Source organism: Phyllostomus discolor, chromosome 12, assembly GCF_004126475.2.
Source record: "Phyllostomus discolor isolate MPI-MPIP mPhyDis1 chromosome 12, mPhyDis1.pri.v3, whole genome shotgun sequence".
Lineage (NCBI taxonomy): Eukaryota > Metazoa > Chordata > Mammalia > Chiroptera > Phyllostomidae > Phyllostomus > Phyllostomus discolor.
This window is the reverse complement of record NC_040914.2, coordinates 31,851,748-31,875,129: the sequence shown is the minus strand read 5'-3', so window position 1 is coordinate 31,875,129 and position 23,382 is coordinate 31,851,748. Positions and strand designations below refer to the sequence as shown.

Below are 23,382 nucleotides of genomic sequence, written 5' to 3'. Positions count from 1 at the left end.
TCCCAGATAAAACCCACCTCTGTTACCTGAAACCGGGGCTGCGGCCCAGTGTGCAGAGATGGGAGGCAAGCCGGGAGGTGAGAGCAACTGCCTGCAAGCCGTTGCCATAGCCACCGGGACGCAGACTATTTCTATAACAGCGCCAAACAGCAGTGCTTTCAGACCAGGGACAAAGGGACTGTAAATCAGGGCTATTTCCATAGCAACAGGGAGATCTACTGCTATGGGTAGATTACACTTTTTCCCACCTAATAATATTGATATCAGTCAGTCATTTTCTAGGAGTACAAGCGTAGCAAACCTCGACCCTGAATGAAGGGCTTCAAGCACAAGTCACTGAAAGTACATTCATTGAACACACGTGAATTTGGATGACTGAGCCACGGAAGCTCCGGACCACTACGAATGTTGCCCTTTTTTTTGCTACAAAAATCAGCAACAACTCCCTCAATCTGTTTGTACCAAAGACTAGGTCAGAGGCATGGCTACAAGATAAGGAATAAGCAGACATTGGAGACGTGATGTAAATAGAATTTGGTTGAGAATGTAGGGAGGGAATTTGAATAGAATCTCGACATTACACTGCAAAGATCTGCCGAAAAAGAGAACAATGTAACTCATGTAGCCACTCAGGCGCACTTATCCGGATAACTGATGGGGGAGGCGGGGGTTTGGAGAGAGAAGCAGTCAGAGGGGAGGGCTGGAGAGCTGGGGACACTTCAGGGTCGTTTGCGCTCCGTGGGCAGTGAAGTGTGCACTCAGTCGCCCGTGCGTTGGTGGAGCCCCCACTATGTCCCGGATACTATTCTGAGTATGTGGAGTCCATCAGTCATTTAAACAGACCAGAAGCCCTGCCCTTGTGGAGCTGCATTTTCAAGAGAAGACACAGACACTGAAAGATCATCAATAAGAACACTGCATGTGCAGGCACGCGTGTGTGTCTGTGTGTTTAGTTGCTATGCGCTAAACCAAATGAGCAGGACGGGGGAGGGGGTGGTGGGGGTGGCATGCAATTCAAATAGAGCATCGGGAGCATCTGCTGATTTGGGAGGAGGCTGCTGATAGGCTGAAATTGCAAGCAGAAAAATCTAGCCAGCCCCCTCAGGGTTGGGGACAAACATGGGAGTCCCCAGCTCTCCAGGAGGGGGTCTGGTGCGACCTGCAAACTTTGGGCTGCGATCCCCAAGTCTCCAGATGAGTCCAAGTGCAACAGAAACAGACCCCACCATGAATCCCGCTCCTAAAACAGGGAGAATGGCACTGTGCGGGAAGAACAAATACAGCTGTCATTATTTGCAGATAATTAGGAAGGCAGCTTGAAATCTGGACGTCTGAACAGTTTTTGCAGACAATGCGAGTTCTAAAAATAAGCCCTCTTCTCTGGCTCGAAGAGTTGCAAAAGAACTCCTAATTCTTAGAGACTAGAAATCCTCCCATTCCCTTCCCCATTTCTTCTGTTCTTTCCTATCTGAGTCCCCAAGAAATTCCACGTCACTGCTGGCTGTGGCAGCTTCTGGAACCTGAAGCCCTCCCTCTCCTTAGCTGCTGCTGCAGTCCTGAGCTGAATCCCACACTTTCTTTCCCGCTCCTCCCTCCCCCATGGCAAGGACAGGACAGCCTGTGATAGAGCCCCACGTGTCTGGCCAGAGGTCCATCCAAGAGAACACAAGCAGTTCAGAAAGTGCTGGGCAGATCAGAGAGGAAAGTAGATGTCAGCAAAACAAATGTTCCAACCTGTAGAGAATTTGTGTGAGTTTGTTTGAGCCAAACTGATGACAATTGCGGGGAAGCAAAACCTCAACAGTGGACTGAGAGATTGAGAAAATGCTCCTGGGAAGGGCCGTTTTGCACCTGGCTTTGTACATTACAAATTACAATCAAAGGAGAAGAGGACAGCAGGGGGTTATGTGAAACCCATTGGTGAGAGATTAGGGAGGCGGGAGAAAGCAAAGCAGGGAAGCCTCTGGGATTGATAAAAAGTAACATGATAGACACACGCTTCTTTTACACAGGTGAGCACAGGGTAGTTAACAGTCAGCAGTTAAGAGGTAACAGTAACAGTGAGGGGATTTGTGGCCTCCCTCTGGGGAGGCGGCTGTGTTTTGAGGGGTCCAGAAGAAGGAAATTACTCGGACATCCCAAAGGTAGCTTGTCTTAGATGCAAAAACATCCACAGACAGGCTCAGTTAAGGGAAAGACTGACTTTTGTCAGGGAAGATACTAGCCTAGAACACGGTCTGCCATGACCTGCTTTTTGTTAAAAACTTTTCATTGCAGACCAACCTTTTTGCTTAGTTTTGGTCTCTGAGTTTGCTAGCCCGGCATACACCCTCCGCTGAGCTGGCCAGGCTTAACATAGGGCCCCTTTTCGTGCAAGTAGCCGAGAAAATGATCCCGTGGGAAATGTTTATATAATTTATTCCTGGTCTTACCTTGACCTGTTTATTCGTGGACTTGATCATAGTTAGCAAACCAAAGACTTGCAGAACTGCCCTACTTGAGAGAGCCCCACGGAGGTCCCAGACACACTCGGGCAGATCTGCAGGGCAACAGGAGAGGTTAGCTACTCCATACGTTGTAACTTACATTGTAACCACGGGACACCGGAACAGCTTGGAACTTGCAGCTGGAACCGGGCTGGTCGCCTGCTGAAAACAAAAATATGTATATTTTCTATAGAATAATAGAAAAACCTAGAGTCTCCTAACATAAAATTTACAATGAGAAGAATACGAGAAAAATGTGCTTGGCATGGGGAAAACCATGAACATTTCAACTCCTATTAGAAAGGACAATGAACAGACCTCCCCGGTCCAATGTGAAATAGATGTTGGAATTATTTTATTGAAGCAGGGCCCTGGCCAGGTAGTTCAGTTGGTCAGAGCACCATCCCCATACACCAAGGTTGAGGGTTCGATCCCTGGTCAGGACACATATAAGAATCAACCAATGTATGCATGAATAAGTGAAACAACAAATTGAAGTTTCTCTTTCTCAAATTAATTTAAAAAATTAAAAAACAAAAATACCGAGGCAGGTAGTTTTAAAATCCTAAACAAAACGATTGTCATTACTCCCTTTATAAGGGTTAAAATAAAAGTTTTTCAGCAAATACACAGATGATAAAGAGAAAAGCCAACTGGAAATTTTAGAAAAGCAGACAATAGAGTGGGTTACGTTACATGTTAACAACCTGTAACTGATGACAGAAGCCAGCACACCGGGAGGAAAACCAATAAGCCCTCTCAAAATCATGCGAAGTGCTCACTTTCCAGTGCACAGATGAAAATCCCGTGTCTGCTAGGCAATCCCCACAGCGCTAAGAGGGGCCAGAACATGCCTGATCATGTTGAACTATACATATTGAACGCAGAACTCCAGATCTGGAAAACTCATAAATTCACTACAGTTTCTACAGTGGGTTTTCTTAAAAATCATCACCCAAGGATATGGGTGGTATTATTATTATTTGACAGACCTAGGCAGGCCTAGGAGGAATGGAAAATCACCAGGCGGGCCACTGCCTGCTGACCCTGCCCAGGACAGACAGATGCCCAGCTAAGACTGGGGTCTGGGGTCGGCCTGTCCAGCATCACAGGCTGCAGCTTTAACCTGAGCCTGACCAGATGCATCAAGAACAACGGTCAGCAGAACCGGCACCCAGCAACCAGCTCTAGCCAATCAGACTCGGACACGACAACCAGTTACCCTTTGTGGGGGTTTTTGCGCTTAAAAACCCCACCCTGAGAACAACCGAGTGAGCCCTAACCTCCAGTGTCTGGCTCCCCAACCTCCCTGGGTTGGCTCCACCTTCCCCTCTTACTCCCACTGACAAACCCTGCTCCTTAGCTGAATGCGTCCTTCCGGTTTCCTGAACGACTCCACCCTGACATTATTGATTTGAGAGAGAGAGGATGGGGGAGAGAGAGGGAGAGAAACGCTGAGGTGAGAGAAAGATCGATTGTTTGCTTCAAAAAAGGGAAAAGAATTCTGTGGTCCTCTAGTTGAAAATAACGTGCAACCTTTTATTGACACCATCTTTGGATAGAACATTGAGAAAATCATAAAATCCACCTTAGACAGTGTTGGGCAAATTAAAGAAAGAACATTTGTCAAATAATGTATAATGCCTGGCACACGGTGAGTGCACAGTAAACGTGAAATGATCATCGATGCCTTAAAATGTCTAAGTTTATAGGCCCTGGCTAAGTAGCTCAGTTGGTTAGAGCATTGTCCCAATACACCAAGGATGCAGGTTCGATCCCCAGTCAGAGCGTATATAAGAAGAAACCCATGAATGTGTTAGTGGAACAACAAATCTGTATGTGTGTGTCTAAAATCAATAAAAAAAAATCTAAGATTGTTACCTGGTATCACACTCTGTGTCTTTAATTAATGTGTATTTTTCATGTGAGAGAAGTCCCCCAGATAACAAGGAACCCGTTCCCTTATGGACAAGTTTCCGCACGACACACAATTTCCCTCTGCCTGTTGCCATCCCACTGGGAGAGCGGTGTGCGAAGCAGTGTTTTTCATTTTTACTAATTTGTGTGAGAAAGTAGTGAATTTCAGCACACTCTTTCTTTTGACCCCAGTTTCTCAATTACAGGCCTTTCTTAAATACCTGTGGGGAACCTGAGATTTTTAGCTGGAGGGAGATCCGTGACGCCCCAGAAATGTCTTCTTGTCACGTTACAAAGCACCACCTTGTGTAAACGTCTCTCTTCCGGGAGCCCGCGTCCCTGAGCTGAGCCAAGTCTGCGCGTTACTTATTTTCATCTTTCTAGGCCAGAGGCTCTCAACTCTGCCCCATTTTGGAGCCCCTGTCTATTTTTATTAACTGCTTTCCAGGTCCTGCCTCATATACTGTGTCCCGTTGTCCCTTTTTGCTGTCCTCGCGTGGCACTGTCCACAGGCTGGCGGCGTGCCTGTCCCACCTTCGGAGTCCTCACAGGGATGGCTTTTCTAATCTCCAAGTGAGGCCAGCCATCGCTCCCCTGGGTGACAAGCTCACTCAGACTGACACTGGGTTTGCTGACACCAGGGGTGGCCCCGCAGGGCACAAGAGTGGGCGTCTGGGACTGTGCTCTGTGCTGGCCACTGTGCATCTCAGGTCCTCCTGCATTGGTGTGTTCGCCCAGACTCCTACCCTTCCAGAGGTGCTTCGTGCTCATGAAGCGGCCCCTCCAGCCCTACGTCATGTAGAGATCTGCAGGGCTGAGGGTCTGCTATGTCTCAGTGTGTCCCAAGGAGTCCTGAAGGCTGAAGACGAAATGCAATTTGGCAATTAATTTGGACCATGAATGGCCAAAGGGTCGCCAGTTCAATTCCCAGTCAGGGCACAAGCCTGGGTTGCAGGCCAGGTCCCTAGTAGGGGGCTCTTGAGAGGCAACCACACATTCATGTTTCTCTCCCTCTTTCTCCCTCCCTTCCCCTCTCTAAAAATAAATAGATAAAATCTTTTCAAACAGATTCTGCTGTACAACTCTATGATACATCATACAGTCTGGTCTCCTTCCGTTACCATGTGTTTGATCCCCTTACCCTCTTCACCTATTTTCGAGCTAAGAAAAAGTGATTAAAAAGTCTCCTCATTAAATTACAGATAGGGCATCTTTCCCCTGATTTATAGACTTTGGGTAAGAAAGGAATTAAATGTCCTCCTTGAAAAGAGAGGGGGGGAGGGAGAGAGAGAGAGAAGGAAAGGAAGGAAGGAAGGAAGGAAGGAAGGAAGGAAGGAAGGGGGGAGGGAGGGAGGAAGGAAGGAAAACAGAGAGGAAGAAAGAAAGAGGGGGGAGGAAGGAAGGAAGGAGAGAGAGAGGAAGAAAGAAAAGGGGGAGGAAGGAAGGAAAGAAGGAAGGAAGGAAGGAAGGAAGGAAGGAAGGAAGGAAGGAAAGAAGGGAGGAAGGAAGGAAGGGAAGTGGTACCCATGAGATGGGACAGGTCTTTGCGAACCCCGTGGTGGCGGTCATTTGCAATATACATCTGTGAAATCAGCACCTTGTATGCCTCACACTTACACAATGTTAGATGCCAATCATACCTCAAGCTGCAAAAAAAAAAAAAGGCTTCTCTGCACCCTTGGATCAAGCACCTTAAATAGGCCTCATTAGCATATCTTGCAGTACATCCAACACCCACCAAGCTGAGAAAACCAAACACTGAAGCCTGGGATCCTGATTCTCCAGCTTGGCGGTGGGCGCGAGAGCCCCGGCCAAGTCTCCAAGGGTGAAAATGAAAATAAGACGAAGTAAAAACCATGCTCACTCGAGCACCCAGTGCGGCTCCCTCTCAAGTATCACTGAACCGTTTTACGGTCTCTCGCTCTTGAGATTTCATTGGGGGGTGGGGGGGCGGGGTGAGTACTCGTGAGCGTTGCTGACAGGGAACTCACTCTGCCGTTCTGGAAGGAAACGCGATGCAGGGGTCCCCTGGAGACCTGCCCCGGCGGGTATGAAATGCCACCCAGTGGTTCTCTTCGTGCGTAGGAAAAGCCACGTTATTGCTCCAACCTTCCACTCAGGGTACCTTTATAGCAGGGGTGTCAAACTCATTGTCACCGGGGGGCCCCATCAGCCTCACAGCTGCCTTCCAAGGGCCGCATGTAATTTCAGTTCCTTCACCGTCAAGGAGTAGTTACATGTACATGGTCCTAAAGTGATTTCGGCCCTTGGAAGGCGACCGAGAGGCTGATGGGGCCCCCGGTGACAATGAGTTAGACACCCCTGTGCCCCGGGTAAGCAGTGCCCCGGAGGGCAGGTCTCCTCCAGACTCATCTGTGACGCTGATGGTCCCCCGGGCTGGCGCGTGCATTCTGCTGGGACCCGCCTGCTTCCTGGACGGGGCCTTGGGGCGCGGCCATCCCCACCCCAATATCTGACGATCACAGCACAGTCATTCCGGGGCTGTGACTGTGGGACCCTGTCAGTGCTGCGTCTCACGCTCACTCTGTGCCTTCTGTTGGAATTAGAGTTTGCCTTGGGCATCTGTGGGCTCTTTATTTCTCTGTCGCTGCTTTTGTCTTCTGTTCTTTTTTTTTAATCTTCACTGAAGATCTTTTATTACTAAATTGAGAGACAGACAGACACACAGACATTTATCAGGTGCTTCCCATCTGCTCCTGACTTGGGATTGAACCCACAACCTAGGCATGTGCCCTGACCAGGAATCGAACCTGCAACCTTTTGGTATACGCAACCCTTTGGTGTACGGGATGGTGCTCCAGCCAACTGAGCCACCTGGCCAGGGCTTTCCTGCTCTTTTTAATCTGGCTTGTGCTGTTGGAGAAGACTCCTGAGTGAAAACAATAGTCATTGACCCATACACCAGTTATGGATCGTTTGTTCTGTGCCCGACAAAAGGGTTGTAAGAATCATTTCCTTCCTGCTTCATAACCCAGGGAGGAGGTGGACACTGCTCTTGTGCCCATTTCACAGAGGAGAGAACTGAGGCTTCCGTAGGTCGTGCTGCAGGTCAGAGCTCAGCCTTAGGAATGCAGGTCTGCGTCCACGCTCTGAATTATGTTCTACTGCCTGTTGGCCTCTGGTGACACCACGTGCTTATTGCAGTGTAAGAGTCCCAGAGCACGTTCACATTACCACACTGGTTATCGCGTGTTGAGTGGGGGCTGTGCTGAGTCACGCGCTGCACTAAGTACGGAGGGAAAGGAATGAGGGGGGCGGGATGTGGGGTGGGGGGTGGGAGCGAGAGACACACATGGAGACGCTCTGCCAACGCAAATGAAACTTGCAGCCAGTCCCCCGATCCAACCCCCAGGCCTCTCCTGTCGCCCTGTTGCAGGAATACCAGATCGATATCTTCTTTGCCCAGACCTGGACGGACAGCCGCCTCCGGTTCAATAGCACCATGAAAATCCTCACTCTGAACAGCAACATGGTGGGGCTGATATGGATCCCGGACACCATCTTCCGCAACTCCAAAACGGCCGAGGCCCACTGGATCACCACCCCGAACCAGCTCCTCCGCATCTGGAACGACGGGAAAATCCTCTACACGCTGAGGTGAGGCGCTGGGGCGGGGGGGCGTCCCCGAGGGTCTGACTTGGGTCCCTCCCTTAGGTCACTGGAGGGATGGGGCTCTGTTTTCTCCCCGAAATTCTGCCTCTGCCCTGGTCGCCGCGCCGCAGCAGCGTGGCACTTGGAAATGCGCCCAGATGCCACGCGGGTAAAAAACAAAGGCGCGCGCACGAACGGTCTGCGACAAATACAACCCGTGTCTTCATCAGATTCCATCTCTGCCGCAAGTGGGCCGTGGAAATTACCTTTAATCTATTTAACCCGCGGGTCCACTTAGCTAGGAAAATAAAGATGTCTTGGCGTACTAATTAACAAATGTAATTATAGGAAATTAACAAACCTGAGCGCACAAGGGGGAAAACAGCGCAGAGGGCGGGCCGCCATGCAGCCCTCATGGCTGCGGTGGCTACCGCATCGCGCGCACTCCTGGCGGCACCGCTGTCCCGGCAGAAATCTGGTTAGCGGAGATAAAGTGGGCTTCCAAGGAGGGAGCTGACCTGCCCAAATCGCTAGGGGGAGCTACTGTTCCCGGGGTCCGACCCTAGGTCTGTGTCTCTCAGAGTCTCCCCGTGCGGTGGGTTGAGCCTGCCACGCACACCTGCCACGGCCACTCCTGTCCCCAAGGCAGCCTTCCCGCCCACCCAGCAGGAGAGTCCGGGCAGGACCTTCTGGGCGCTGCCCGCCCTGGGTCTGGGGCCTCGTCCGGCTCCAACAGACTCCCCGTCAGGCCCTCACCGCACAACGGCTCCTGGCTGCATGCACCTCCTACCCTGCCTTGGACGCCGCCTCTTCTCTCCCTTCAGCCTCTGACTCCCCCCTCAGGTTGCTCACCCTGCCCTTTCCTGAGGGCTTGGCTCACTGGTTCCCAGGACTGTAAAAGCCACACCCACCACGGAGATTCCCATGAGGCTATTTCTGACGTACCACTCCTGGACTCCAGACTCTTGGGGCCCCCAGCCTGTGTGATACCGTATTTTGCCGCCTGTGATGCGCTCTGGTGTATAATGCCACCCACGTCTCAGCGCTAAACCCATGTGGGCTCAAAAATGTGGGCAAAAAAAGTGCACATTATACAGGGCAAAATAGCTGCTCCCGAAGGTCTTAAAGAGCATTTCAAGTTCAGCATGCCTCAGGAGAGGTAGACTTATCTAGTTCCTCTGACCCATGTCCCTGCATCCTCCTGGCTCCTGAGCGCCACCAGCCTCCTCCCCCCAGCCCCCCACCCCCCTCTCCCTCTCCCTCTATCTCCTATCATGAGCCCTTACTGTCAGATGATTGGTGTCCCTGCCGAGATAGCTGTCACGCACAACGGTAGACAAGAGCCCACAGCCCAAATCAAGGCACAGAGTAGCATCCAAATAAGCAGAGTAGAGAATTTTAACGCTTCAGGGAAGTAATGACCTTGTCCAGCTGGGGTCGGCAACAGGAGAGTCACCGCAGGGAGCTCTGGGGTTTGTAATAGCCATGTCTTCATCAGCCTTAAAGGCACATGAGTAAGATGTGGAAGGGAGGTCTCAGCAAACCAGCGCAAGACGTGGCCGGTCCTGCGATCCTTTACAGAAACTCGGAGTCCCAGGTTGTCTGTCCTGGGAGCATGCAGGACAGCCGCTGCCTCCCGGGTGGACGGGGCAGTTATGCATGCCACCACCACCCCCCCCACACACACACACACATGGATTAGTTGTGCACGCTACCTATTTAGACATGTACACCAGTTTCAAAGAAGGAAGGACTGAATCCAGCCAAACTGATTGAAAACCGGGACTTACAGTAACACCGTCCCCTTCCAGACTTGGCTTGGGTTCCCAGACACAGGGGGAACTTTACGAACAGCAATTTTCCCTGCCACTGCTGGTGAAAAGCACCACAGCATCCCACAAGGCAGGGCGAGCCACCAGATGATATCGCTGAAGGACGGTGGCGCCGCCAGGAGCGAGTTACGCGTGCTGTCATCCCCTGCCCCAACCCCAGTTTCCCCCCACAGCTGTAGTAATGTGACTTTGCTGGGTTCTGGCAGGCTGACCTTGAGAATGACCTTGGCTCCCCCCCCCCCTCGCCCCGCAGGCTCACCATTAACGCAGAGTGCCAGCTGCAGCTGCACAACTTCCCCATGGATGAGCACTCCTGCCCGCTGATCTTCTCCAGCTGTGAGTACCGCCGCGTGGAATCCTGGGTGAAGGGGTGTCTCACCTGGGCTGGAGGGGTCGGCCACTGGTCACGTGATTCCTTATAGCCTCCCTCCCTGGGCAGATAGGGGGTTAGGGTTAGGGTTTGGCCACCTGGGTGTTTTCACTCTGCACTTTATCCATGGGACCCCTGCTCCAAAACAGGTGCCTTGGTAAGGCTGTGAGTGACGTGACCATTGATTTGAATATTAAAGGCCCCAGAAATGGGTGAACACATGACTTACCAAATACCTTTCTGCATCGGAGTTGTCTTGTGCATTATTTGGGAGTATAAAACATTTATTTGTGGTAATTTTGGGTTTCATGCTATTTCAAGCAAGGTCCTCTGTCTTCTAAATCGAAAGCTTAAAAATGTATTTAAATATATTTATATTTGTCTCATTGCAGTTACAGGACATAATTTTCACAGTATTTTATGTTTCAATATTTTGCTTATGATTGATATGACAGCTAACAAGTGATCGTTTAAAAATTCTTAAAGACAATATCTAATGCATACAAAGATACTTACAAAAGGAAACATCAAATATATTTGCTTATTTATAAGTTGTTTAAGTAGAGGTCAATATGGAAATACATATGTGGAATTCATGGTGGCTCATTTTAAATGTATTGATCATGACTATGTAAGCATGACTCATCAGAATTCACTGAATTTCATTGGCTTTTGGTATCATTGCTTATGGGTCGTGACCGACAAATGGGAGGGCACCCACCAGTTTTGCAGCTTCCCTCACCAGACATTATAGTGAGAAGACAGAAATGGAATAAGGGGGGAATAGATTTTACAGTTGGTTTTAGCTTCAGAAAAAAAAAAAACAAGCTGGAAAGCAAAATTTCACGGATCCCCAAGGTTGAGTAAAAATATTTTTATGTGTTAGATTAGTTGAATCCAAACTGAATCCACGTCCAGAAGCCATTACGTTTTCAGTCTCTGAGGCAGACGGCCAACGTCTGCGACTGTCTGGTGAACTAGCCCGTAGACACTTTGGGCCTGATGTCCTTATTTGACGCCTTTAAAAGTTATGGGATAATTCAAATTGTCTAGTTTCTTGGGACTCAGTTAGGGATATGTGTGTATAATATTTCCTGGTGATGAATTCACTTCACCTTTAATCTGTTCTCTCGGTGAACTCATCTGACTCCATTGACCTTCCCAACAGTCGGATGTGCGCTGAACTCATCTACCGAGTCTACAATTTCATCGTTCCTTCTCGCAATCATCTATTCTGTTTTGTTGTTTTTAATTCTGATTTCCACACCATTTGGACAGCCTCTGATTTCTTTACCAAATTTTCAGTGCCATCTTCTGTTCCTTTCTATTTCCTGAACATTCTGATGTATGTGTGGGAGCAACTTGCAGAATTTGTTGTTTCGTTTTACTGCGTCTCGTAGTAATTTGTCATTTGAGCTCGTGTTTCCTGGATACTTTTCTGTGGGATTTCTCTGAGGCTTATATTTAATGCAGATTCCTCCAAAGAGGGTCTGCTCTGCCTTTGCTTGGTGTCTCTGTCACTTTAAATCAAAGTTCAGCCTTGGTTTCTGGGCTGCGCAGGGGGTGTGAATTGTAGCCACAGATCTTTGTCATCTCAGGCGGTAGTTTTAAATTCTTAGGAGGCCCATTTCTTGCTTTTCCATTCTTCCCACAGCCAAAGCTAAACAGGGACTATTCTTTTCTTAAAAAATATTTTATTTATTTCATTCTTAGAAAGAGGAAAGGAGGGAGAAAGAGAGGAAGAGAAACATCAATGTGGGGTTGCCTCTCGAGCACCCCTTACTGGGAACCTGGCCTGCAACCCAGGCATGTGCCCTGACTGGGAATCGAACTGGTAACCCTTTGGTTCACAGGCCAGTGCTCAATCCACTGAGCCACGTGACCCAGGGCTCAGCAGGGACTATCCTTCCAGTGAGAGAATCTCTTGCGTCATTGCAGCTCAGGTGTTTGTTGGTAGATGAATCAAGAAACAAAATGTGGTATATGAAAGGTTTTCTTAGACTCTGAGGAATAAATGCTAATTAGCCACAAAATTAGGCAGTATAGAGCTTTTTATTGAGCTTTGCGCTCACAGGCAAGGCCCCCCCCCACCCCGTCCGCACAGCGGGGGGCAGGGAGGGAGGAGAAAACCTGCACTGCACAGGGAATATGGCGGGTTTTATTATGGTCCACTCTCCCCATGGGAGCTGGGGATTGGTCCCCTCCGAACAAAGCGGTAACATATCATTGGTGGCTCTCTTCGTGCCCTGGCTTGACGTCAGCCATCTCTTCCGGGTTGTAGTTCAGACGCCATGTTTGTTTCGGCCGCCATGATGGACTGTAGTCCAGCCGCCATTTTGTCCTGCCCCGCCCCTCCTGCCAGCATAAGCATGCGATGGAATACTAGTCACACTTACACAGGAAGGACACCGAGACACATGCCACACAACATGGATGAACCTTGAAGACATTATGCTAAATAAAAGAAGCCGATCACATACTGCATGATTCTATTTACTTGAGGTGCCTAGAGTCGTCAGAATAGTAGGTACGGAAAGTAGGCTGGTGGTTGCCAGGGTCTGGTGGGGCAGAGAAGGGGGACCTACTGTGCAACGGGGACAGAGTCGTACTTCTGCAAGATGAAAACTGTTCTGGAGATGGATGGTTGCCCCACAAGATTAGTGTATTAATGTTACTGAACTGCATACTTAAAACTGGTTAAGATGGTACTTTGATGTTATGTGCATTTTATCACAATAGAAAAATCAGAAGAAAGTATAGTAACTGAAATAAAACACTCACTAGAGGGGGTTGGCAGATTGGCATGCTTAAATACAAGTCCATTTTTATTATCTGGTCCAAAGAAGAGAAAGATAAAGGGCGGAGAAAGATCAACAGAGCCTCAGAGAGCGGTGGGCCGTCACTACCCACTGTAAGTGTCAGGGGAACCCCGGTAGGTGGGGCAGAAATACTATTTGCAGATAGAGTGATATAAACTCCCCACATTTGATGAAACACACGAATCTGCATACCCAAGAATTAATCAAACGTAATTAGCATAAACTCGAAGACATCCACAAGGACATATGATGAACCCTCACAAGACAAACAGAAAGTGGCAAGAGAGACGCAGACATTAAGGGCACATAAGTTGTCCTTCGTAAAATTTACAGTTCATTCCTCACCGGAAACCCTGGAGGCTGGAAGGTGGAAAGAAAAAGACCATCCTCGGAGAATTCTATTCACAATAAAGTCTACCCTTCAGAACGTAAGGAGAAAGACATCTTTCGATAAACTGGCACAGAACATTTATGGCTAACAGAGATGCCTATCTTATAAGAAATACTAAAAGAGCTCTTCATGGTAAAATGAAAGTATATTGGGGGTGGAAATGGAGCTATATAAGAGGAAAGGTTTTTTTTTACATTCTTTTGAAATCAACTTACTATTACTCCATACTAGAAGATGTTCATTGTAATACTCAGGATAAGAAAATAGCAATCACGTATAGCAAAAGAAATGAAAGGGTGCTTAACATTTTATACTATAAAATGTCTATTTAATGCCAAAAAGGGAAATAAAGGAAGAATAGAGGGAGAAAAAAGACATAAGACATGTAGAGAACAAATAGTAAAATGACAGCCATAAACTCTAATCAGTAAATACATTGAGTGTAAAAAGATTAAACACTCCAATCAAAAGTCAGTGATTGGGTCCTGGCTGGTGTGGCTCAGTGGATTGAGCACCAGCCTGCAAACCAAAGGGTCACTGGTTCAATTCCCAGTCAGGGCATATGCCTGGGTTGCAGGTCAGGTCCTCAGTAGGGGGCAAGTGAGAGGCAACCACACATCGATATTTCTTTCTCTTTCTCCCTCCCTTCCCCACTCTCTGAGTAAATAAAATCTTTTTAAAAATTGTTGAAAAAAAGGATGAAGTTAGACCTCTGTGTCATGCTATATACAAAATTAACTCAAAGTGTATGAAAGACATACATATAAGGGTGAAACTATAGAATACTTCGAAAATGCTATATGTATATCTTTTGACCTTGAATTAGTCAATAGTTTCTCTCTTTTATAAAGATTTAATTCATTAATTTTTTTAGAGAGAGGGGAAGAGAGAAAGAGAGAGAAACGTCAGTGTGTGAAAGATACATCAGTCAGTTGCCTCTCAAATGCACCCAACCAGGGACCTGGTCTGCCACCCAGGCATGTGCCCTGGGCCAGGAACTGAACCAGTGACCTTTTGGATCACAGGCAAGTGCTCAATCCACTGAACCACACCAGCCAGGGCTAGTGAATAGTTTCTTAGATATGACACTAAAAGTGAAAGTAACAACAGTTTTAGAAATAGTTACACAAGACATCATAAAAATGCCACATTTGGTACTTCAAAGGTCATCGAGAGAGTGAAAGAAAACTCCCAGAGTGGGAGGAAATATGTGTAAATCATATTTCTGCTAAGAGTCTAGCATCCGGAATGCATAAATAATTCTTAGAAATCAACAACAAAAAGACGAACACCCCAATTAAAAAACAGACAAAAAATATTTCTCCGGAGACTAAGAAGCACATGAAAAATCCTCCACATAATTAGACATTAGGGAAATTCAGATAAAAACCATGATTAGACACACAAATGTCATACTCAGTAAGTTGGCTATAAATTAAAAAAAAAAAAAAAAAAAACAGGCAAGAAGAGGGGGCTGGCCAAGAGGTAGAGAAATTGCAACCCTCGAGCATGGCTGGCAGGAATGTGAAATGGTGCAGCTGGCACGGAGAATCGTGTGGCTGCCCCTGCACAAGTTAAATGTAAAGCTAGTATATCACCCAGCAATTCCATTCCAAGACGCCCACCAGAGAAAACTGAACACATTTGTCCACTCAGAATCTCAAACACAATTGTTCATAGCAGCCGTGCTGACACGGCCAAATTTTGAAACAACCCTCATGTCCACGAGCTGATAGATAAACAAGTTGTGGTATAGTTAGGCAGCCAAATATCATTTTGCCTTAAATAAATAGGAGAGCACAGTCTCCCGTGCAGGAGAATTCCACATAATTTACGTAGAGAGTCTTTGTCCAAGGAGACGGAGCACAGCTGCCCAGCCTTACACCAAGGCTGAGAGGAGTGACCTCCTCCCAAAGAGCATAGAGTGAAAGGGGAAGAAAGAGCTGTTTGCTAGTGGAGAAACCCGACAAACAGCACTGCAGCCAGTGATCAAGGTCAATGTCAGCAGGAGGACGTTGTGTGGAGAGGACGTGACCCTGACGTGATGGAATGAGCCTTGCCCTTCACCTCTGCAGTTTTCCTCCTAAACCCCCCCAATCCCTTCCAATCATGACAAAAGCATCATGCAAATGCATGTTGCAGTGCATTGTCCAGAATCTGCCAGGATGCCTCAGAACTGTCCATGTCAACGGGACACAAAACAAGGCCGTCACAGCCAACGGGACATCCTGGATGGCACCACGAAGTAGAAGAAGAGCATTCTGGGAAAACTGACGAAACCTGGAAAATATATGGACAGCAATTAATCACATACCAACATTGGTTCATTAGTGGCACCAAATGTACCCTATTAATGTGAAATATTAATAATAGAGGAAACTGGGGGTGGTGTATTGGGAATTCCTTGTAGTATCTTTGCAACTTTTTCTGCACATTTAAATCTATTGTAACTTGAACATTTTATTTTTTTCCTTTTTATTGAGTTTATTGGGTGATGCTGGTTAACAAAATCATATAGATTTCAGGTGCACAATTCCACAGCACATCATCCATACACTGTGCTGTGTGCTTACCACCCCAGGTCCAGTCTCTGCCCATCACCATCTAATCCCTGTGCTGTGTTTTCTTTTTTTTCCATTCTATTTTTATTTATTTTTAGAGAGAAAGGGAGGGAGGGAGAAAGAGAGAGAGAGAGAAACATCAATGTGTGGTTGCCTCTCTTGCACCCCCTACTAGGGACCTGGCCCGCAACCCAGGCATGTGCCCTGACTGGGAATCGAACTGGCAACCCTTTAGTTCGTAGGCCCGCACTCAGTCGACTGGGCCACACCAGCCGGTGCCCCCAGTTCTGTTTTTAAAAACAAGTAGGAGGAGTCATATTGAGTTGGCATTTTAGGCTCAATTCACATACAAGACTGGATCGAGTTGCTGATAAATAAATACATCGAAGGCTTAAATGAAACAATTGCTCAAAAAATGCCCGAGCAAGAAGCCCATGGCCTCTCCCTTTACTTTAGGGAAATGACCCTTGAATTTTTACATGGAAGCTCCTGGAGACCTGAGCCAGGAGGTCAGTGTAGTGACCTCAATGACAGATCATCTGTGCCTTGGTTCTTATGTCTATATCAGGTTCACGTGCCACCTGGAGCCTCTGAACACACCCAGCCACTTCCGCACGCTAATTGCATCTCCCAACTGCCCAACCCGGAGCCCAGGCTTTGAAATCTCCTCCTGTCTGCCTCACCCATTCTGTAGCTAGGAGATGGCCTTGCCCTCCTGGGGGAAGGGGAAGCAGCCCTAGAAACAGACCTTCCGACTTCTGGGAAATGCTTCTTCCACCCGATCAAGCCAGCTGCTGCTGATGCTATCCGCAAAACGTGTCCATGCACTTGGTCACTGCCAGCAGTTTCCGCCTGTTGGTTTCGAGGACACTGCTCTATTACCGAGGATTAGTCCATTATCCACATATGTCATGGCACTGGTTTACTAAAAGCTACATCTGCTTACGTCTGTCCTGTGCTGATAACCATTCATACGTTTTGGTTCTTCCTCCTGAGGATCAGCACCAGCTGGAATGCTCTGCTGTAGCCCACCAGACCCCTCCCTCCCTTCCTTCCCAACGTCATCGGCTCCCCCTCTCCTTTCGTTCTGTTCTTCATTCAAAACACAGCTCTGTACAACGCTAGCTTGCGTCTTTCGTAGTCTTATGTTATCACTCGTAAACTACACACATCTTTAGTAGTTCCTGTACAGAGCAATTCAAGCACGAAGATCACTTATTTATGGATTTTACTTCTGTAATTTTAACTGAATGTTTCCGACTAAAAATAGTTTATGCAGTGCAAGCAGAAGAGCACAGACAAAAGGCATAAAACACAGGAATGGGACTAGAAGGCAGGACCCTAAAGATGGCTCTAACCATCACATACATGCCAAGGTGGGCTCTTAGCCCTTTCAGCTGGCTCTGCACCCTCCCGTCCTGTCCATGGGGCAGAGGTGACAAACACAGGTGACAAAAGAGCCACAAGCAGAATTTCAGTGGCTAACTCCTGCTGCCACATAAATGTTTATTTCTTTGTAAGTGTATAGCAAGAAGCATCACCATAGGCTTGATGGCAGTGAACAGCAGCCAACATTTAATTTCAGGCTGTAGGAGACAACAGGGCGTGGTGGGGACTGCGGCAAACTGCATGCAGGGTCTGTGAGGCGGCTGCTGCTCAGTGCTGGCCACACCCTGCAGACAGAACACAGGAAAGGATTTGCCAGACGCTTTTATCCTTCAAGCAGGAGATGAGAATTCCTACATGAGAGCTCCTGGTATTTTTTAATAGTTGGCAACAAATGTGTATGGCATGCATAATTAAAACATTCTGAAGGTTAACACTGGTCGATGAAAGTACGACAATGAGCTGCATTCGACCCACAGGCGCAATCTGTGTACTCATCCTCCTCTGATTTACTTTTCTTTCAAGCTGCACAGATGTTTCCACTGAGGGTCATTTTAGCCTCTTTATTTCCGAGGCTTCATTTTCCGCTTGACACTTCTCACGCCTTTCTCGCCATCCCTCTGAGACCAGCACCGTCCCTTAGACACATCAGGCAAAGCATCAAGGTGTAACTGGTCATTTTCTAGCAGTCACACTCTCAACAGCTAAAAGGAAATGTGAAACTCACTTTAACACTCTATTGTAAAACAGTCTACAAAAAGAGTACCCTGTTAACCGTAATCAATGTGAATGTCGTTAATGAGACACTTTAGTGACAGTTTCATCCCCCGAGTCTGACATCGGTGAGCGTTTTCTATGCCGACAGCGCGTTTGACTTGGGAGTGGCCATGTTTTGAGTGCCCAGGAGCACCCCCAGGGCTCAGGGTCACCTGCTGCCGGGCAGCGTCCCTCTCCCAGCGACCTTCACACCAGCTTCTCACCTCCTTTAAAACTGCATGTTTGCTGAATATGAGGAATGTCCTTGCTTTCTCTTTCCCCAAATTTCACTCCCTCTTTATACCCATCATGGGTTTGGGTACCTGTTCTGCATACTTGATTCTCTCAGTCCTAGACTGGAAGTGCAACCATGAACTTGGTCTGGCTTCGCTTACAAATTCATGCCATCCGTCGTGCTCGTATGTCACTGCTCTCAAACTGTGCCTCGTGGTCCGTTCCGTCGGGTTTTATCCCCCCCAGGAGGGCTCAGCTGAACATTGCTGAGCAGGACGGAGCCTCTTCACGGCGGGGCTCCCGCAGCAGCCAACACATGGGAGCCAGCCAACCGATGTGGGCAGGTGCGGAGTGTTTTGTCCTGGACCCTTGGGCTGCCGTGACCCGAGGAGAGAACCCAGCACTCTGGCCCCTGAAGTGCTTCAGAGCCAGTGTGAGCTCTAACATCGTCGGACACAGACAGCTGGTTTCCACCCATGGCTACTCCCTCCCTGCCCCCTGGGTGTGTTAGCGAGGCGGCCTTCTGCAGGGAGGGGCAGCCAAGCAGGTGGGGCACCCTTGGCCCCTGGCCGGTGGCTTTGGCTGGAGCAGAGCCAGCCAGATCTCTGAAAGCCGGTTCCCTCTGTCCCCAGGTAGCAGGTGCTGCGAAGTGCCAGCAGTGGCCCTGTGTTCTCTGAGGCACAGGCTCAGGTGTGAGGCTTTGGAAGGAAACTGCCGTACTCTTTTTTTTTTAATCCTAAGGATATGTTTATTGACTTGAGAGAGAGAGAGAAACATTGATCGGTTGCCTCCTCTGCACACCTGATCGGGGATTGAACCCTCGACCTTTCGGTGCACGGAATGACGCTCCAAGCAACCGAGCCACCCAGCCAGGGCTATGTCTGTGCTCTTGACTATCACTGTAACTGTCATTTGTATTGTCATTGGAAGAGGACATTGGAGCGGAAGGAGATTCTCGGGCTACAGATCTGAGGTGTATTTTGCTGCCGCATGGCTGTCTGCCCCAGTAAAGCCTTTAGGGTGGAAAAGCACAAAGACAAACAAACAGAAACACGTGGCACTCTTTTTCAGTGGCGTGTGGGCCAGCTGTCCAAGTCCTGGAGCAACAGCCAGGGAAATGTCACTGCGGTGACAGGGCGTCGGAGAGGTCTCAGCGCGGTGGCTGCTGCTCAGAGTTTGAAAAGGCAACGCTCCATTCAACCTCCTCTCCATCCAATACACTCCAAATAAATAACACATTAATTCCATTGACGCATCCTAAAGTCACCCCTCAAAGAAATGCAGGTGTGGGAAATCTCTGCAATTTCTCCTCAAGTTTTCTGTGATCCTAAAACTATTACCAGGAAGGAATGTAGGAAGGAAGGAAGGAAGGAAGGAAGGAAGGAAGGAAGGAAGGAAGGAAGGAAGGAAGGAAGGGATTAAAAAACAACCTATCCTGGCTGGTGTGGCTCAGTGGACTGAACGCCAGCCTGCAAACGAAATGATCACTGGTTCAATTCCCAGTCAGAGCACATGCCTGGGTTGCAGGCCTGGTCCCCAGTAGGGGGCGCGCAAGAGGCAGCCTATTGATGTTTCTCTCCCTCTCTTTCTCCCTCCATTTCACTCTAAAAATAGATAAATAAAATCTTTAAAGGGAGAAAGAGAAGGGAAGAAAGGGAAGAAGAAATGGAGGGAGGGAGGAAGAGAGGAAGGGAGGAAAAGAGAGAGAGAGAGAGAGAAGAAAAGAGAAAGAAAGGAAAGGAAAAAGAAGGAAGGAAAGGAAAGGAAAGGAAAGGAAAGGAAAGGAAAGGAAAGGAAAGGAAAGGAAAAGAAAAGAAAAGAAAAGAAAAGAAAAGAAAAGAAAAGAAAAGAAAAGAGAAGAGAAGAGAAGAGAAGAGAAAAGAATGAAATCTATTTTAAAAACAACCTATGCTGTCCTGGCTTGGGTGGCTCAGTTGGTTGGAGCATTGTTTCATACACCGAAAGGTCACAGGTTCCAGCCCCAGTCAGGGTGCATGTGGGAGGCAACCAGTCAATGTCTCTCTCTGTCTCTTGTCTCTCTCTATATATATATCTCCCCCTTCCTTTCTCTAAAAGCAATGAAACAAAAGTCTTCAGATGAGTATTAAAAAAAAACAACAACAAAAACCTAAGTCTGTAGGCGACAATCCAAGGAAGAAACAACCAGAAACAGAACACCTCCCCAATCTCCCCAGGACTTGCCCTGGGACGTTGCTGGAGCGATGTGGCTGCAGTAGGTGGCCTTTCCCAATGGCTTTCCCCCCTTGGTCACGATCACTGAAGGTTCCTCCACGTCTTCTCATTTCTGTCTGAGCGCTGAATCACATGCCGCTGTCTGGCTGGACCGCCATGTATCCGCTCACCAGACGCCACTCCTGGCGGTTTCCATGTCTGGGCAAATTTCAAACAAACCTGCTGTAAATAGCCACACGCCGGCTGCTGTGTGAACGTCAGTTTTCAATGACTTCGGGTGAATACCAAGGGGCGTGACTGCTGGATGGGGCTATGGGAGTAGCTTTAGTTTGTGAGGAGCTGCCAAACCGTCTTCCACAGCGGCCATACCAGCGTGGTTCCTGCTGATTCTCCCGGGATTCTTGTCCTGTTTCTCTAATGTTGGGATCGCTGGACAAGCCTCCTCCCTCCTAAAAAACACTCTCTTGGCTTTTTCCCAAATGCGTCTTTGGTATTCTGCAGCCTGAGTAGGGTCTGTCTAGGGTGTAGGGTCTTTGTTTGTGTTCTAATCCTGCCCCTGGTCCGCTGAGCCTCCTGTGTGTGGGGTTCAGTGTTTGTCCATGTCGGAGGATCCTTAGCATCACTTCACTGCTTCACCCATTTCTTCTCCTTCCTCTTTCTCGTCCTTTTGCTGTTTCAGTTGTGTGCATTTTGCATCTTTTTGCAATGGCCCCACCGTTCGTGAATACTACTGTCTTTCATGACTATTTCTTTCCTTCTTTTTCCTTTGCTGGAGGAGTTTCTCGTGACCGGTCTTCAAGATCGCTGATTGCTTCCTTGGCTGAGCCGGGTTTGCTGGTGAGCCCAGCACAGACGTTCTTCATCCTTGTCACAGCATTTTTGGTTTTTAGCATTTCTTTTCCATCCTTCCTGAGGGTTTCCAGCTTTCTGCTTACGTAACTCCACTGCTCCTGCCCGTTGCCTACTTTTTTCCACTGGAATCCTTCACTGATTCATTGTAGGTATTTTGAACATTTTGTCTGATAATTCCGACATCTGTGCGTGTGGTCCTCCAGGTGGTTTTGTCTCTCCAAACTGCCTTCTGCTTGTTCTTTGCCTTCGGTATGCCTCATCACTTCTGTTGGAAGCCAGGCAAGTTGCATTGGTCAGCAGGTGTCAGTAAATAGGCCTTTAGTGTGGAACTTACATTACTCTGGGCAGGAGCTGGTCTGCACATCACGTCTGCCATAGCGCTGCGTGCCGAAGGCTGAATCTCCCACCCGGGACCTTGTGTGTGCACCCTGTCTTGATTTGGGCTTCCCGAGGGCAGCTCCTCAGAGAGTCCGCACCTTACGGCTCCCTCCCCTCTGCTGCACACTGGAGCCTGTTGCTTGGTGCGGAGGTGCTGGGGAGGAGGAGCTCACTGCCATTTTACAGTTACATCTCGGTCGTTAAGTAGGCCCACATTGCTGGCTGGGACCGTCACAGGTGTTTCTCCAATGGTATCGGTCTTCCCCCCCAACCCCTCCTCCCCTTTAGGCTACAATGTCCCTAATCTATTGTATTTCCTCCAAGCCCTGGTCCCTGCTCACTGAGTCCCACCCCTCAGGTGACACCGCCCAGCAGAGCCCGGAGTGGGCGCAAAGCTGCTTTCCACTGGGCAGGCTCTGCTAAAGCCTTTCCCGCTCTGGAGGAGGCCTTTTTCACACCCGATGCTCTGGGTATGCTTTTCTCATAGCTAATCCTTTTCCAAAATTTATTTTCATTCAATTTATTGGGGCAGCATTGGTTAATAAAATTATATGGGTTTCAAGTGTACAATTCCATGATACATCATCTGGATATTGCACTGCGTGCCCAAATACTATTTAGTCGTAAAAACAATGAAATACTGCCGTTTGCGGCAACGTGGATGGATCCTGAGGGTGTTAGGTTTAGCAAAATAAGTCAGGCAGGAGAAAGGTAAGAACCATATCATTTCCCTCATATTGGGATATAAAACTGAGAGCAACAAATGAACGAACAAAACAAACGAACCCCAGAAAAAATCTCTGAGTGCGTTTTACAACGAAACATCCCTTCTCTTGCCAGAGAGAAGGGATCTCCCTTACAGCTTTACTTTGAAAACCTCATAGGGCTTCCGGAAGTAACGCTCACGAACGTGGGGGGGCAGCCTCGGAGGTGGTTGACCCCGCCCCCCAATTTCTCCGTCTCGTGCAAGTTCACAATCTGCCTCCAGCAAAAACCAAACTGATGATTCAAATGTTCTGACTAGTTTATGCCTTCAGCAACTTCTTCCCTAGGTAAGCAGACCTCTACCTTGATTCTCGGTGCTCACCTGTGTCCCCAGGTTCAGATGGTGACAGCCCCGCAGCCTGAGTGCTCGGTCTGTCCAAGAAAAGGCACTGACTTCCAATTGGTCCAGCCTTTTCTCGATGTACAGGTGGATGTGACGACCTACAATCTCTTTTCCTATTAGAGCTGAATCCAGAAGTCCTTCCGGGCTTTGTAAATTCCAGTTAATGGTGAAGAGTCAGGGTTATCAAGAAGAGATGTCCTTGGAGGGAAATTCTGTCATATATTCATTGTTGGAACCAGTAAGGATCTCGGTTCTGGTGCAATGCGATATTCAGGGTGCTTGGTCCTTGCTCTCAAGAGATGTCGAGTGAGTCACGTACCTAAAAAAGCAGTAACTAGCATTTATTGAACCTTGCCGTGTGTGAGATGCTGTTTGGGGAGATTTATGTGTGTGTTCGTTAATTGGTCCCTTAAAACAACCCAGTGTGGTACACACTATGGTTGCCGGTGGAAACTAGTCTCTTCCATGGGATTGTGAGGAAAGCATT

At 48.2% G+C, this 23,382-nt stretch overlaps 1 protein-coding gene across 1 annotated transcript in view; it reads left to right on the top strand.

Annotated features, from left to right (window-relative positions):
• Positions 1-23,382, top strand: part of GABRG3 (gamma-aminobutyric acid type A receptor subunit gamma3) — a 346,751-nt gene that overhangs the window by 201,198 nt on the left and 122,171 nt on the right. The window contains exons 4-5 of the mRNA XM_028503676.2: positions 7,801-8,021; positions 10,101-10,183. Of these exons, the coding sequence (XP_028359477.1) occupies positions 7,801-8,021; positions 10,101-10,183 (304 nt within the window). The remainder of the gene's footprint in view (positions 1-7,800; positions 8,022-10,100; positions 10,184-23,382) is intronic.